This window comes from Chenopodium quinoa, unplaced genomic scaffold, assembly GCF_001683475.1.
Source record: "Chenopodium quinoa cultivar QQ74 unplaced genomic scaffold, ASM168347v1, whole genome shotgun sequence".
Classification (NCBI taxonomy): Eukaryota; Viridiplantae; Streptophyta; class Magnoliopsida; order Caryophyllales; family Amaranthaceae; genus Chenopodium; species Chenopodium quinoa.
The window spans coordinates 4,760,740-4,777,360 of NW_018744537.1; the positions used below are offsets into that span (position 1 = coordinate 4,760,740).

General features: G+C 36.7%; 2 protein-coding genes across 2 annotated transcripts; both read left to right on the forward strand.

Annotated features, from left to right (window-relative positions):
* The first annotated feature begins 8,658 nt into the window (after positions 1 to 8,658).
* On the forward strand, positions 8,659 to 14,653 carry LOC110698780 (beta-amylase 2, chloroplastic-like). Its single transcript, XM_021876302.1, has 9 exons — positions 8,659 to 9,578; positions 10,712 to 10,789; positions 10,985 to 11,188; positions 11,874 to 12,068; positions 12,336 to 12,500; positions 12,806 to 13,066; positions 13,186 to 13,404; positions 13,942 to 14,161; positions 14,302 to 14,653. The coding sequence occupies exons 1-9, from the start codon at positions 9,303 to 9,305 to the stop codon at positions 14,409 to 14,411; spliced, it is 1,728 nt and encodes a 575-aa protein (XP_021731994.1). The 5' UTR covers positions 8,659 to 9,302; the 3' UTR covers positions 14,412 to 14,653.
* A 65-nt stretch (positions 14,654 to 14,718) lies between these two features.
* Positions 14,719 to 16,103, forward strand: LOC110698781 (putative F-box/LRR-repeat protein At3g59160; the record flags this gene model as incomplete). The annotated part of the gene is made up of 3 exons (XM_021876303.1): positions 14,719 to 15,171; positions 15,250 to 15,395; positions 15,488 to 16,103. Coding segments are annotated over 2 exons (519 nt in total), but the record flags the coding sequence as incomplete, so codon positions are not given.
* Positions 16,104 to 16,621: the final 518 nt, after the last annotated feature.

Here is a 16,621-nt window from a genome sequence, read left to right on the forward strand (position 1 = left end):
TACATTATCTGATTGTTCTAATTATAATATTGAAAGTTGGATAGAATTTGCATTACTTAAAAGTGTTTCAGAGTTTGATATCTGCACATATCGGTTTGAGTCAAGTGTTACACGACAACTTTTCGTCTGTGAAAACCTGGTGGTGCTGAAGCTGGATGGAAACTTCGAAATGAAATGTCCTGAATCTCCATTTTTGCCAAATCTGAAGGTCCTGGAACTTAAGCCTGTCAAATTCCTGGAGAACTGCCCTTTGAATAGGCTGATATCTGGCTGTCCAATGCTGGAGGATTTGGTCCTTGAAGGTGGATGGAAGGATGCCAAAGTTGTTCAAATTTCTTCTCCTACTCTGATAAATTTGACCTTGAAAATTAGAACTACCTTAAGGCATGGCTATCCTATGACTGATGTTTTGCTTGATCTTCCCAATCTGCTTCATTTCAATTATCAGGATTTCTTGGCATTACATTACTACATGAATTTCAATTCTCTTGTGGATGCTTGTATCAGAACAGCATTGAAGTATACACATGATGCTCCTCCTAATAAACATTATTCTATGATAGAACTCTTACATGGAGTCTCAAGAGGTGTGTTTTTGCAATGCATAAGTACGCGGTTTATATAGAGAAGTTTGATCATTAACTTCCATACTGTCCACTAGCATGTCAATCCCCACTAACTAGTAATGGAGAATCGTGACAGTGGACTAGATAATGGAAGTTTCTCAAACTTCTCCTCATCCTACGTACCCAACTATCTTGCTGAAGAATAGGTCAAACAAAAACTGTTTTTTGAAATATTCATCCAACGTTGTATTTGACTTGTTCAAATATTCTGTTTTAAAAAGATTTTCTTTAAAAGATTTTATTATGAAAAGATATTTTATAAATTATTTTATTTAAAAACTAAGATAATTATTAATATTAAAAAGATAATTATTTATTTGAAACTAGATTAATTTATAAAATATATTTTCTTAAACAATGTTATAATAAATCTTTTAAAACAGTTTTTATTCCAGTAACTTTATTAATAACGTGAGTCATCGAATTCCTAACTGACATATATTTTGAGTGCTTACATTTTATAACTAGATCGTAAGATTTTGCATGAGGCCTTTTGATGCTACTCCGCATCCTTTGTATCAAGTTCCTACTCCGGTACGAACTGCTTGAACCCTTTATTCACCAAAGACTTAAAAGCTCTCGTTAGTCAAGTTTGTCGGTTTGTCCATCAAAACCAAAAGGGTCAACAAATTCCCCCTTTTTGATGATGACAAACACCGACAAACTTAGGTAAATAAAAGTCGTCCAAGCATGCAAACATGTGAAATTAAAAACAAGCTAATTAAAGAACTTAGGTTTTAATATTTTATTCAAGACTAGGAAAACTTTATTATATGCATGAAAAAAAAATAAACTAAGGAAAAAATTAGACTACGGAAGTAAACTAAGGACTTTATTATTAGTTTCATGAACTAAGCAATTATTTTTATACCTTTGAGGTGTGAGATCTTGGTAACACCGTAGCCGCCATGAAGTTTGTCTTTTCCCCCTTTTGGCATTATCAAAAGAGCAAAAATAACAGTATGCTATACTCCCACTAGACTACGGAGGGAATAGTAAGCACAAATATAGCAAGGCAAAAACAAGTTAGGCATTAATCCATCAACAAGCACACATCATCGTATGCTAAAAATAAGTGCCAAGTTCCCATAAAAATAAAAATAAGGCTAAGAAAGTGTAGCAAAATTCAGAGATTACAGACTGAAACATAATAAAACAAACAAAACCAAAAGAAATTCAAAGTGTCAAGTTTGAAACTGCAATCATGGTGAATAGGTAGGTTCATCGGATGGGTTGGTAGAGTCATTGGAGGCTTCCTCCACTTCCTCAAAAGCCACCCTGTTGATCGTCTCCAAGATCTCCTGAGTGCTCCCCATGATTGTCTTCTCAGCAGCAGCAACTCTTTCTTCAATCCCAGTAATATTGGTTGCCTGGGTTTCTGCCACAGCCTGCACTTGGCGCTGAAGAGTAGTCAGCTCTTCGCCATTTCCTCTAACTTTGAGCTCACCATCTTTGTCAGCTTCTCCATATCTATTTTCACCTGTTGAATATAAAAAATAGAAGCACTTGATCCAGAGAAGGCAGCAAAGCCAGTAGGCCGTGATGGAGGAGAAGGCTGGGAAGGAGAAGTTTGTTTTGGAGATGGAACAGGAATAGAAGAAGGTTCAGTTTGTTTTGGTGAGGGATTAGGAATAGAGGAAGGTTCAGAAGCAAAAGGAACTTGGTGAGGAGTGAAGTCAGGATCAGAGTGGTCTGAAGAACTGATGTCTTCTACAATCACTGGCTTTGTAGCAGGAAAGGTGGTTTTGACAATTTTTCTCTTACTCCTTCTGAGTTTCCCCTTAAACACAGGAATGAAAGGAATTTCAAGACTCTCAGTCACTGAACTAGGTTCCCCCTCACTCTGTGTTTTCTCTCCTTTCTTAGGTTCTGCTTCCTATGCTTCCCCCTCAGAAATATCTTCCTCTTCTTTGTCTCCCTCACTGTTTTCTTTACTCTCTTCTTTTTCTGATTCACTGCCCTCTTCTTCCGAATCACTTGTATGTCCCTCTACAACCGGTGTTTTTCCCTTTCCTCTATTTTTCTCCTCACCACCTCTAGGCAAGAAAGAAATTTTCCCACTCTCAAGTTTAAGGCTCAGGTGAAGCAAAGATTGTTCAGAAAGGATGTTCTCAGGTTTAAGGTAAGTGGGTGAATCACTTTCGACATCAATGCCGAAGGACTTAAACACCACAGTAAGAAGAGACCCATAAGGAATAGTTGTTTTAGCAGCATAAAAAAGCAAGTGTTCAATCATCAATTTTGGAAAATTTATTTTTATTTTACGTGCAAGGCAAAAGATGATTGTTGCATCGAGTAGAGACACTGTGCTGCGTTTTTGCAAACGAGGTACAATACCTCTCCATGTGAAATTGAATAATAATTTGTGAAGAGGAGAGAGTATGTTGTGATGTGAAGTCTTGATTTTAGGGTTACCACCTATGAACTTGATTATTCTATTCTCATCATAATGCTCGATTTGCACAATTTGCTTATGTTTTAGATATGAACAATAGCTAGAGGTTGGAACTTGAAACAAATTCCCTAAATATGCAACATCAAATTCGATTTGAGTATCTTTGACTATGGCCGTGCATACACCATTATTGTATTTGAAAGTGTTTTTAAACTCGAACAAAAGCTTAGGGTATATGGGATAATGAGAACAATTTTGGAACAAATGCACCCATTCTTGATAATCAATTAAAGAGGTGAATTCCGAAAACTTACTTGTTGCACACCAATCGTAATTGATGTGGTAGCCATGAGTGTAGTTCCATGTCGGAAATTTTTGAGAGCTCCGCCGCTTCCTGTCACCTCCTTTCACGGTTGTAGCCTTCCTCTTCGGTGGAGCTGGTGGGTGAACTACAGCAATTGGGACCGGTTCTGGTGAGCCGTCAGTGGATGGAGGTTTAGATGGTAGAGTTCGTGTTTTTGGTGGTTTCGGTGTGGTGTTGAGGTTGGTTTTCATGGTGTGGAAGGGTGTAAGGATGAGAGGATCTTGGTTGTGGAAGGTAAGAGAAGATGAATAGTGAAAGGGAGAGTGAATGCAATGCCGGTTTAATTGATTTGGTTGGTGAGGGTGAAGTGTGGAAGTGGAAAAGTAAATTGGGGAAGTGTGAGAAGTAACGGGTGACGGTTTAATATGGTGAGTTTTAGAGGTAGTGGGATTTAATAGGGTGAGTGACGGTTTAAGGGTATGAATTTGGATGTGTTTTAATGTAAGTGATAATTGCAATTTTCAAACTTAACAAAACAAAAGATAAACTAAAAATTCGGAAGTTAAGGAGTAGTGGGTATACAAGCTCCTTATCTTACGGTGAAAATCTTTTTGTATTTTTGAATTTTATGATGAATGGAAAGATTTAAAGCAAGAAAATAAAAGATAAGAATAAGGAAAGAATAAAAGATAACAACAAATAAATTTGAAATAAAAGAAAAATAATGAATAAAAGATATGTACAGATAAATCGTAAATTATGATGATAATTTACGTGACCAGAATACAGAGTTTATGATTATATAGGAAAAGGGAACTTGAAACAACACGGCTCATAATTTTCAACATATAAACAACATACACAAGTGACTTTTTAATACTGTCACAAATCTTCCCCCTGGGTAATTTGAACTGTGTTGTTAGGAACTTCAGCATGTTCATGTTCATCATTTTCAGCAACTCGAGTAGGCTGCTTTCTGGGAATTGATTCTTCATCTTGGTCTGTTGAACGAGTGAGGCCAATTTCAAAATCTCCATCTTCATATTCCTGTATACAATCATAGTTGTTAGTTTCATCAAAAATAACATGTATACTTTCTTCTACACACATAGTTCTCTTATTGTATACTTTATAAGCTTTACTATTAGATGCATATCCTAAAAAGACTGCTTCATCACTTCTTTCATCAAATTTTCCAAGGTTCCTTTTATCATTATTGTGAACAAAGCATTTGCATCCAAAGGCTCTTAAATGAGCAATATTAGGTTTTCTTCCTTTTAACAATTCATAAGGTGTCTTGTCCAACATTGGTCTAAGCATGGCCCGGTTGATGATATAGCATGCTGTGTTGACGGCTTCTGCCCAAAAGTTCCTTGGAAGCCCACTTGCTATTAGCATCGTTCTTGCCATGTCTTCCAATGTTAGATTCTTTCTCTCAACTACACCATTTTGTTGTGGTGTTCTTGGTGCTGAGAAATTGTGACTTATTCCCTGTTCCCTGCAAAATTCAACAAACTTGGAATTTTTGAATTCCGTGCCATGGTCAGTTCTCATATGAATAAGTTGATTACCTATTGATGTCTGGGTCTTTTTCAAGAAGGTCATAAACATATCAAAAGTTTCATCTTTACCGTGTAAGAATATGACCCACGTAAATCTAGAATAATCATCCACAAGAACTAAGACATATCTTTTTCCACTTCTACTTTGAATTCTTACGGGGCCACACAAATCCATATGAATGAGTTCCAATGGTTTTGTGGTGCTTACCATTTTCTTTGATTTAAACGATGATCGAATATGCTTTCCTTTAATACAGGCTTCACAAATTCTGTCATTTAGGAACTTGATAGAAGGTAGTCCAATTACCAAGCCCTTTGACCTTAATTTGTCAAGCAGTGAAAGACTAGTATGTCCAAAACTTTTATGCCATAGAAGCGGATCATCCTCAATAACACTCAAACAAGATAGATTGTATTTTGGAACTTTGTTAAGGTCCACGGTATACGTGTTCCCTTTACGAGTTCCTTCCAAAACGATTTTTCCAGTGTTATTGTTGATGATTCTGCATTTTTCAGAAGAAAAACTTACAGAGTTTCCTTTATCACAAAATTGAGAAATACCGAGTAGACTATGCTTCAAACCCTCGACTAAAAATACATTGTCAATTGCATGGGAACTTGACCTTCCAACTTTGCCAACTGCAACAATGTTGCCTTTCTTATTGTCTCCAAAGGTCACAGTTCCTCCTGTATAGGCCGTCAGTGAGAGAAATCTAGATTCATCTCCTTTCATGTGCTTAGAACAACCGCTATCGAGGTACCACTGGTTGTTCCCCCTCACTACGACCTGCAAAAGACATCAAGGGTTAATAGCAGGAACCCCTTCTTTCATGGGTTCCTGTGTTGACACAGTTGAAACAGATTTCTTCTGCCAAACAAAATTCACTTTTTTATTGTACAGATTAACTTTCTTAGTACACTCTTCACTACGATGTTCCTTTTTACCACAAAATGAACAGACAATCTCACTAGGCAAGTCCATGTACTTCTTTTTCTTTCCATTGGACTTCTTCTTGTGGACATAGCCTAGACCTTCTTTTTGTTTGAGCTTCCTGTACCCATTTAGGAACACCCATGCTTACAGTACTTCTACTTCTTCTTGCAATTTCTAAGTCCTTTTCTAGTTTCTCATTTTTATCATTGAATCCTTTAACTCTTTCTTAACATGTTCTAACTCAGTATTGAACATAATTAAAGGAACTTCAAGAATCAATGTTAGTACACAACATTTTATACTGAGTCAATTCAACATTCAACATTATGTTATCACTCTTGGCTCTTTCAAGGGATTCTTTTAACATGATATTTTTATCCAATAATTCAAAGAATCTACCTTGCACATCATTTCTTGAGTTATTCAAGTACTTGACATGATCTCTACAAATTCCAGTGGCCTTTTCGGCTTGCCTTAGTTTTTCACATAATTCTTTATATTCATCTAAGGTCTCTAATAACAGAGAGATCAATTTTTCTTTTGAGAGAGATTTCAAATAACTAGGTTGAATGTTTACCTCATCATTATGTTTCGCCATTAGACAGAGATTGGCTACTTCATCATCAGTGTGTTTCGGTTCCTCTTCTTTGGAACTCGAGTCTCCCTGCGTGGAAATCATAGCTTTCCTGAAATTAGATTTAGAAAAGTTAGGTTTTGAGTTTCTGCTTTGATCAGCTTCTTTTCCTTTGCCTTTCTCAGATTCCCATAAGGGACACTCCTTGATGAAGTGGTTGGTGCTTCCACACTTGTGACAAGAGGACTTGACTTTGGAATCTTGATTTCTTTTACTGTATCCTTTCTTCTTGTCTGAAAACTTGTTGTTACGGTAGAACTTTTTCAGCCTTCTCACCAACATTGCAGCTTCTTCTTCATCAATGTCAGACTTCTCTTCGGATTCTTCATTGGCATTCAGTGCTAGCCCTTGACTTTTGATAGTCTCCTGAGTCCGGTTGTTCAACTGGATCTCGTGGGTAATGAGGGAACCTGCAAGCTGTTCTAGATTGAACTTGGTGAAGTCTTTTGATTCCTGCACAGCTGCAACCTTTGCTCTCCATCTGTCATTCTCTGGAAGACTTCTTAAGACCTTTCTAACCTGCTCATCTATAGGAATTATCTTACCAAGACACGTTAGTTCGTTAGTGATATTCTTAAATCGAGTGAACATGTCTTTAATATATTCTTTGTTTCCCATTTCAAAGCGCTCATACTGAGATAAAAGAATATCAATTTTGGAATGTTTAACATCTGACGTTCCTTCATGCGCAACTTCCAGAAGATCCCAAATTTCCTTTGCGGACTTGCACCCTTTGACACGAGTATGTTCATCAGGTCCAAGTCCCCAAATTAAAAACTTTTTGGCAGTAGCATTCAATTCTAGTTTTTCAAAATCAGTTTTCTCATATTCATCCATAGGCTTAGGAATTACCTCATTGTTTGCGTTTGTTTTAGTAATTTCGTAATCTCCTACTTGAATAATTCGCCATACCTGATAGTTCTCTGATTGGACAAAGATTTCCATCTTATCCTTCCAATAAGAGTAATACTTGTCGTTGAAATATGGAGGCCTTTAAATGGATGAACTCCCGAGTTCCCTTTCCTCTGCGTAAGCCATTTTCCCAGGAACTTGCTCAACAGGGTTGCCTGCGTTTTCTGAGTTCCTGCTCTGATACCAACTGAAAGTCTAACTAGCTTCTACAAGAGGGGGGGTGAATTGTAGAGTAGGTGAAGTTTACAACTTTTTGCGGAATTTAACTAAGTAAAACAGTAAAGAGAGATGATGTAGGCTTTTGTAAATTTCCACTATGTTAATAAACTCTTTTACAAGTGAAGATTCAAACCCGTAACAAGTTCCACAAGATTGGAACTTATTCCCAACTCTCACAGAAACTTCGACTATTTAGTTTCCTTAACCTCACTGATACAAAACTCACAATCCCAAACCCCAAGTACTTGATTACAAATTGTAATTACAAATACCTAGTACACTCAAGAATACAAGAACAACTAAGAACTCTCTTACGTTATTTTGTTTAGTGGAATTATTGAAGCTCAAGAGGTGTGTTTTTGCAATGCATAGGTACGCGGTTTATATAGAGAAGTTTGATCATTAACTTCCATACTGTCCACTAGCATGTCAATCCCCACTAACTAGTAATGGAGAATCGTGACAGTGGACTAGATAATGGAAGTTTCTCAAACTTCTCCTCATCCTACGTACCCAACTATCTTGCTGAAGAATAGGTCAAACAAAAACTGTTTTTTGAAATATTCATCCAACGTTGTATTTGACTTGTTCAAATATTCTGTTTTAAAAAGATTTTCTTTAAAAGATTTTATTATGAAAAGATATTTTATAAATTATTTTATTTAAAAACTAAGATAATTACTAATATTAAAAAGATAATTATTTATTTGAAACTAGATTAATTTATAAAATATATTTTCTTAAACAATGTTATAATAAATCTTTTAAAACGGTTTTTATTCCAGTAACTTTATTAATAACGTGAGTCATCGAATTCCTAACTGACGTATATTTTGAGTGCTTACATTTCATAACTAGATCGTAAGATTTTGCATGAGGCCTTTTGATGCTACTCCGCATCATTTGTATCAATTTCCTACTCCGGAACGAACTGCTTGAACCCTTTATTCACCAAAGACTTAAAAGCTCTCGTTAGTCAAGTTTGTCGGTTTGTCCATCAAAACCAAAAGGGTCAACAAGTAGCTAGGAGAAGGGTTTCGAGTTTGGGTTTGGGTTTGTGGCGGGGTAAGTGGTGGCGGAGGTGGTGGCGGCTAAGTTGCAGGCTGATTGCGAGGGGGTGGCTAAGTTGCGGGCTGGTTGACAGGGAAGGAGGGGGTAGTGGGGCGGGCTGGTTGATGAGAAAATGAGTTAGGCTGACTGTGAGGTGAGGTGGTGCACGGTGGTGGCAAGGTTGAGAGAGGTGAAGGAGCCATTGTTAATGGCAGGAAGTTTGAATAGGGGAGAAGGAAGGAGGGAAAAATTAAGGAAAATGAAAAAAGTTACCTAAAGTTCAAGTAATCGGTCAAATAGGCTCGGTATAAGAAAATAAGTATTATCTCCATTTCATATTTTTTGCAACTTTAAAATATTTTATATCTCACGAATAATACGCTAAAAAATATGAAACGGAGATAGTAATAAACTAGATTATTCATTGTTAATGGAAAGGATTATTTTAGGATAATTCTTGTTAAATTTTCCGGTTCAATATCACAATTTATAAAAAAATAAATAAATAAAATAATAAGCATTTGTACGGTCAAAAGCCTTGTTTTACTCAAAATATCACCTTTTCGGAATTCCAAAAAAGGAAACCTCCTGCCAAATTCTCTCCTCTCTCTACTTTCTCTCTCCTCCATCTTCTTCACTCAGAAAGTGAGAATTCTCCGAACGAAAATGGCAACGACGTCGTATTTCTCATCACTACTACTCAGTAGTGTAACCTCGAGTTCACTCAATTCAACTCATCGGAAAAGTGTCATTTCTCCGGTTGAATGCGGTTCAATTTCGGGTCAAAATGGGCCGATACGACTCAGAACTGGTTCCGGGTCATCAACTCGGAGGTGGGCTAAGGTTGAAGACAGAGGAGAAATATTGGAGAGTAATTGTGGGTTTCCTGTAGATATTAATGATGATGATGAACAATTTGTTGTTGATTCTTCTAAAGAGGAGGTAATTTCTTGATTTTAATATTACGTGTTTGTGTAATCAGTAATATGTAATGCGACAACTGAATCCGAAAAGGAGGTAGTAGTTGGTGATGGGTTTGATGATGTTCTTTGTTTTGCGTTTGATTTTTATGTACTTTGTTAGAATTGTTTGGATGAGAATAGAATTAAGTAGTTCAAATCTTGGTTTTGATTGCAGATGAAATTGTTGTTGGGAGTTATATGAAATTATTGGTAAATTGTGCGTGTAGTCTTTTGAATATGTTCATAAAAAAATCAAAACAAGTACTCTTTCCATTCGGATTTAATAGTCGTTTTGATAGTGAATGCGGAGAAATTTGGTATGTTGGGAGAATATGATAAATGGGTTTGTAAATGAGGTGTTGTTATCTTGGGTTTGATCTTGATGTGTCCTAGTATAATAACATTTGTAGACATTTGATGATTGATGGAGGGGTTTGCAAGAGCATGTAGGATTAGATTAAAGGGAACGAAGGAGGTACGACATGTGGGGGATCACAGGGTTTATGTAGCCGGCCCCGTCCTTTTGGATATAAGGCTTTGATTTTGTTGCAATGAAGAGTCCTCCCAGCACTATAAAAGTATAAAGCTAGAAGACTGATAAAATGACAACCATTTAGAACGTAGTGATACTGGAATAAGAAATTCAAGATTTGGGAGGTAAGTTTCTTTCTTTGTCCTTGACCAAGGTTACATTGGATAACATGTTAACATAGCAATGTACTTTTAATATTCTGATGATGTATCAGTTGGATGCATTACTCCCCCTTTTGGTGTTTTTTATAACTTTGTGATGACGATCTAGTGAAATTGCTTGTCAATTATGGATTTTTTTTTTTCTACTTTAAACCCCCCTTCATAATGGACTAAGCATATTCCCAGTAAAAGAGATTAGATTATTGTCCTCGAGTACTGAATTGTAGCCTAACAATTCTTCTATCAGTTATAGTATTCCTTCTTGTTTCCAGTTAGATTTTTATGTGGAGCACCTAGCCACCCTATAAAGTCCCTTGAAGTGTATTCTGTTCATCTTCTATACGAAGTATATCATAGTCTGACAGCTCTTCAACTGGTTCTCAAATCTAATTTTCTTGAATATATATTTTCTGCTTTCAGGTTGTAGAGACAATCCCAGAGATTCCAGAACGTGATTATGCTGGAACACCTTATGTCCCTGTTTATGTGATGTTGCCAGTAAGTTTGATTTGTCTTTATTTCATATATCTCTGAATACTTTGTGCTTCTTTTCATTGCATTGCTCAACTCAATTTGTCTATTAGTCTCCCTAACCCCTAGTCCCTAGTTCCACTTGCATGTAGGCTTCTATTATTTTTATCACTTAGTCCTATTGTTTAATTTACCTCGAGTTCATACTTTCTCCTGTAACAGTTAAATACAATTGACATGAACTGTGGGCTGGTGGATCCACAAAACCTCATCGAGCAACTAAAAATCTTGAAGTCGATTAATGTTGATGGTGTTATGGTTGATTGCTGGTGGGGCATAGTTGAGGCACTTGCTCCTCAAAAATATAATTGGAGTGGTTACAAGGAATTGTTTCAAGTCGTGCGTGATTTTGGACTTAAATTGCAGGTATTCTATATTTCCATGCTCTTGTGTGGTTATGTACTATGAAGGATATGTAGCTCATGATTCAAGCTTCATTTCTGACTTTATGATCCTTCCTACTGGTGTTTTTAAGACTAGTGGAATTCTAAAGGCTTGTCATGGTTACACTTCACTGCTTCATAGGTCTTTAGATACATATCATTAAGCAATATTCAGTTTTGAGTGAAACAACGATTTTTTTTTTTTTTTTTTTTTTTTTTTGTACATGCCATCTAGTATTATTCTTGAGTAAACTATACTTCAGCTGTTTTGGCAAGCTTGTAACTAATTCGTTGTCATGTTAAATGACGGTTGTTTGTAATGCTAATTTTGAGCAGAAATGAAAACTGTCTCAGATCATGAGATGCTTATCTCCAAGAGATTAGGGGTACCTGTGTGCTTATTTGGGACTTATTTACGGGTGAGGAATGGAGTCAAAAAGCTTCTTGCACTAACATGCAACCTTACCCCTGATAAAAATAGATTGACTAGTAAAGTAGTAATAGATGACACACAATGAGAAATCTTATTAAATCAATAGGTTTTTAACTAAGAAATCTTATTAAATTAATAGGTTTATATATCATCATCAAAGGATTTGTGCTCAGATTTTTTGTTACACCTTTCATGAATTTTACTTGCAGAATTTCAAATAGTTGTTCTATTATAGGTTGTTATGTCTTTCCATGCATGTGGAGGCAATGTTGGGGATGATGTGCATATTCCTCTCCCTCATTGGATCACAGAAATCGGTCAGAGTAATCCTGATATATATTTCACGGATAAAGAAGGTAGGCGCAATACTGAAAGCCTTTCTTGGGGAATAGACAAAGAGCGTGTTTTAAGAGGCCGTACAGCAGTTGAGGTAACACAATCTATGGATATATTAATGGCAGTTTGCTTCTGTATTTGTTCATCTCTTAGTACAATACATGCACTTTTATTCCCTTTTTTAGGGTTTAGATGGAAAATGTTTTTTTGGTAATCTGTCTATAGCCCAAACTTAGTTACAATCTCATGGAAATTGCATCACAGTCCTATGTTAATTAAAATACCATAGTCTACTGTGAACTCCCTAGTTTGGATGGATTTGTGAACCATATTTCTGAAATTCTTCTGGGTGACACGACAGGTTTACTATGATTACATGAGAAGCTTCCGTGCGGAATTCAACGAGTTCTTTGAAGGTGGAACCATCTCTGAGATCGAGGTTGGGCTAGGTCCATGTGGGGAGCTACGTTATCCATCCTATCCTGCAAATCATGGCTGGAAATATCCAGGCATTGGTGAATTCCAGGTAAAAACCTATCTCCATACTATAAATAGTTTTCTACATAGTTGCTTGCCTGCATATTGTTGAAAGTTCTCATAGATTCCAAATATTCCCCGTCCCAACAGTTTCTGAATGCTTCAACTGTTGCAACATGTGCAAGGACATATAAAAAAGAAGAAATTTAATAAATAGGATAATTCAATTCATAAATAGGATAATACAATTCATAGCGCAGAAGAAGTTGCTGCTAGGATATTCTTAAAAAGGATAATACAAAGCATGGTATATACTGAAGAAACCTGACATGAATTAAAACTTGCCTTCTGCAGTGTTATGACAAATATCTAATGAAGAGTCTTCAGAAGGCAGCTGAAGTGAGGGGACATGTGTCTTGGGGCAGAGCGCCTGATAATTCAGGTTCTTATAATTCTTGGCCACACAAGACAGGTTTTTTTCGTGATGGTGGTGATTATGACAGCTATTATGGTAGATTTTTCCTTAATTGGTATTCTAAGGTTCTTATTGATCATGGAGGTCGTGTACTTACCCTGGCCAACCAAGCCTTTGAAGGCTTCCCTATTGCTGCAAAGGTGAGGAAGCAATGTTTTAGGCCTGATTTACAGGCATTTATGATTTCAATGTGCTATCTACAGTTGAAGGTTGGAATGTTCTTTCATTACTGAAGTCAAGACTTTTGTTTGGTGCGCAGCTGTCAGGAATTCATTGGTGGTACAAGACAGCCAGTCATGCTGCTGAGCTGACTGCTGGGTTCTACAATTCTTCCAATCGTGATGGCTATGCTCCGATTGCAGCAATGTTGAAGCAACATGAAGCTGCTCTGAACTTTACATGTGTGGAATTACGCACAATGGACCAGCATGAGTCTTACCCAGAAGCACTAGCAGACCCTGAGGCGTTGGTTTGGCAGGTTAGCTCATAGTAGACTTCAACTTTCCGCTATCAGTTCCTGTGAATCTATGATTATCTAGTGAGGTCAAGTGACCTAATGAGACCATTTTGTTTTCTTTTCTTCCCCTTTTTTCTTGATAAGAGTGTATGTTTTTCCTCCATTTGAGATGACGGTGAGATCATTTATGTAATAATGGTCTGGTGCATTCACAAACTTAGAGATTTCTTGCAAAGCCCTACTATATTGCTATGATTCTTCCATCTCAGCCTTAGAAATCATCCCAATGTGATTGTTTGGATCCACTTTTCAATAACGCTCTGCTATTGTGTTTGAATTCAAATTTTATTGTTCTTTTTTTATTTTTAAGTTTTAGATTTTGAGAAATGTGGTTTGGCAGAAGCACTAAAATCATATTTTGATGACTTTACTTTTGGTCATTTTGTTTCAGTTCTCTGAAGCGCAATTGTTTTCTTTCACAACGAGAAATCTTTAACGTTTTAGACATTTGTGAAATCTGTAGAGTGTAGATCCCTAACAATTATTATTTTATTTCAGGTCCTGAATGCTGCATGGGATGTGTGCATACCAGTTGCTAGTGAGAATGCTCTTACTTGTTATGACAGAGAAGGCTATAACAAAATATTGAAAAATGCTAAGCCTCATGATGATCCTGATGGAAAGCATCTATCTGCTTTCACATATCTCAGACTTAATCCTGCATTAATGGAAGAATACAACTTCATGGAGTTTGAAAGATTTGTCAAAAGAATGCATGGTACAATTACAAATCCCTTCACTCGCATTTCATCAATAGATTCACACTCAAATGCACTGATCTTCCCTTTTTTGTCAAATATTGTTAATAAAATGAGAACTACCATGAAATGGAGTTTGATGTTTTAAATATTTTTTCAGGTGAATCTGTCCCAGATCTTAATTGCCCAAGGGAAATATCGTTACCTGAAAGTCAGGAGGATTCTCAAGAGCCAGAACCGGAACCTGAAATCAAACTTGAAGGTGTCTAAGTGGCTACTATGAAGAATAGTAAATCAATCACTGATCTTATACAGCTACATTAGTTGATTTTACCCCCAAGTTGTATATCTCTATTTTTTGTATAGATCATAAACTACGTAGTTGACATTATACGACTTGCTGAAGTGCCAAACATGTATAGTGATTTGTCACATACATAATATTTTTTGTAGCTTGCATCCCTTCTTTATGGGACAAATTATAATCCCAATTCATTCAATTTTTACCATTAGTTGAATTTCAGGAAGTCTCTCACGTTGGTGGTGCTGAAGTTGCGTGGAAAATTTGAAATGAAATTACCTGAATCTCACTTTTTTGCCAAATCTGAAGTTCCTGCAACTCCATTCTGTCGAGTTTCCAGAGAACTGCTCTTTGAACAGGCTGATTTCTGGCTGTCCAAAGCTGGAGGACATGGTCCTTGAAGGTAGTTGGGAAGATGTCGAAGCTATAAACATTTCTTCTCCTACTGTGAGAAGTTTGACCTTGAATTTCGAGGAAGTATTTATGTCTGGCAAACATAGAACTAATGTTGTGCTCGATCTTCTCAATCTGCTTCATTTTAATTATGTGGATTACTTGGCAATACATTACAGCATGAATTTCAATTATCTTGTGGATGCTCGCATTGACATAGTGTTGGACTTAGAAAACTTAATGCAAATATCTGAGGTTTTCTCTGATTCTATGGTAGAACTCTTACATGGAGTCTCTAGTGCCAAACATTTGTACCTCTCTGGAAAGTGCATGGAGGTAACTCTTTTAACTCCTTTCTTATTTATTCATGGTCAATGTAAATTCTTATCTATTTTCTTTGATGGGTTTATGTAGGCTCTCAATTGTGGTCAACCTAAGCTTCCAACCTTCAATAACCTGTCTTGCTTAAACCTGGTTTGACAAGATTTGTTGACTGGAGACGTGTCCTGCCTGAGCTTCTGCACAGCTCGCCCATGCTTGATTATCTTGTCTTTCCTGGGGTTAGTGGCCTGGATTTCTTTTGCATGTATCATTTGACATTAAAATTCCAGTTCGTTTGCTTAATCTTCTTTCGCTCTGTCAACTTGTTTAGGGATTTCTGTATCGTGAAGATGATGATATTATGATGACAAATACTTCTGGGGCAGATTTCAAAAGCCACCTACATGTCTTTCCACTCACCTCAAGACTATTTTCATCGATTCATATGATGGCGAGTTCGATGAAGAGCTGAAGATAATAAAGTATCTTCTCCGAAATGGGAAGGTGCTAACAAAGCTGATGTTAGGCTGGACAAGGAGATCAGAAAAAGGATACAAGGAAATAAAGAAGTTGTTGAAGTTAGGAAGGTTGGCCTCCGGGGAATGCTCACTTGCTGTGATAATAGACTAGTCTTTGCAGCCCCTCCGTTATCATTGATTTGTTTTTTTTGTCAACAGCAGCTTCGATTAGTAACTAAGTGCAGGCGCACTTATGGTCTGATCTTTTGAGGTTCTTGCATCCGGTGCAGGTGAACCTGAGTTTCTATTAATATGGAATGCTTATTTTGAACATGTGGACAAAAACTGTTTTTCTTGTTGTATGCTATTGGTATTATGAACTTCTGCATCTAGGTGAAGGTGAGTCTTAGTCTTTCGAGTCTATTGCTTATTAATGATATAAATGTTCTATGGCATTAGACATATGGCTTTATTCTTTTGATGTGCAGTAGTGCCTTTTTGCTTTGTTCTAAGTTCCTATATCTTACTTATCTCTGTATGAAATTGTTATTCAAAGAATATACCATTTGGAAGGGTTAAAAGGCCTGCAAGGCTGCAAGTGCAAGAATCTAACACGGAACAATTAACATGGATGAGGGTTTGATATCCATAATTATGTTATGCAAAACTTCAAAACCTTTCTAGAATTTGTCAATCTATCAGCTGCGATGAACAGGACTTGTTTCTGAAGTGTCTTCCTGTTTCTGAATTCTGACTGACCTAAGACCAGAGATTTCATTGCGCTCCATGTTGTTTAGTCCAAATTGCAAACTCGCCTAATGTCTGTCAATACGCCTCTCATCTTACCATGCTTTGTTAGTGTCGTCTTCAAAGCAGAATAACTTAACAGTCTTACAAATTAATCATTTGTGCTAGTATAATGTATGTGCATTGCAAATCAGATCAATCCAATTATTTCGTAGTGATGTTCTTGGTTTTTATAATTATGGCTGGTATTAAGTACACTT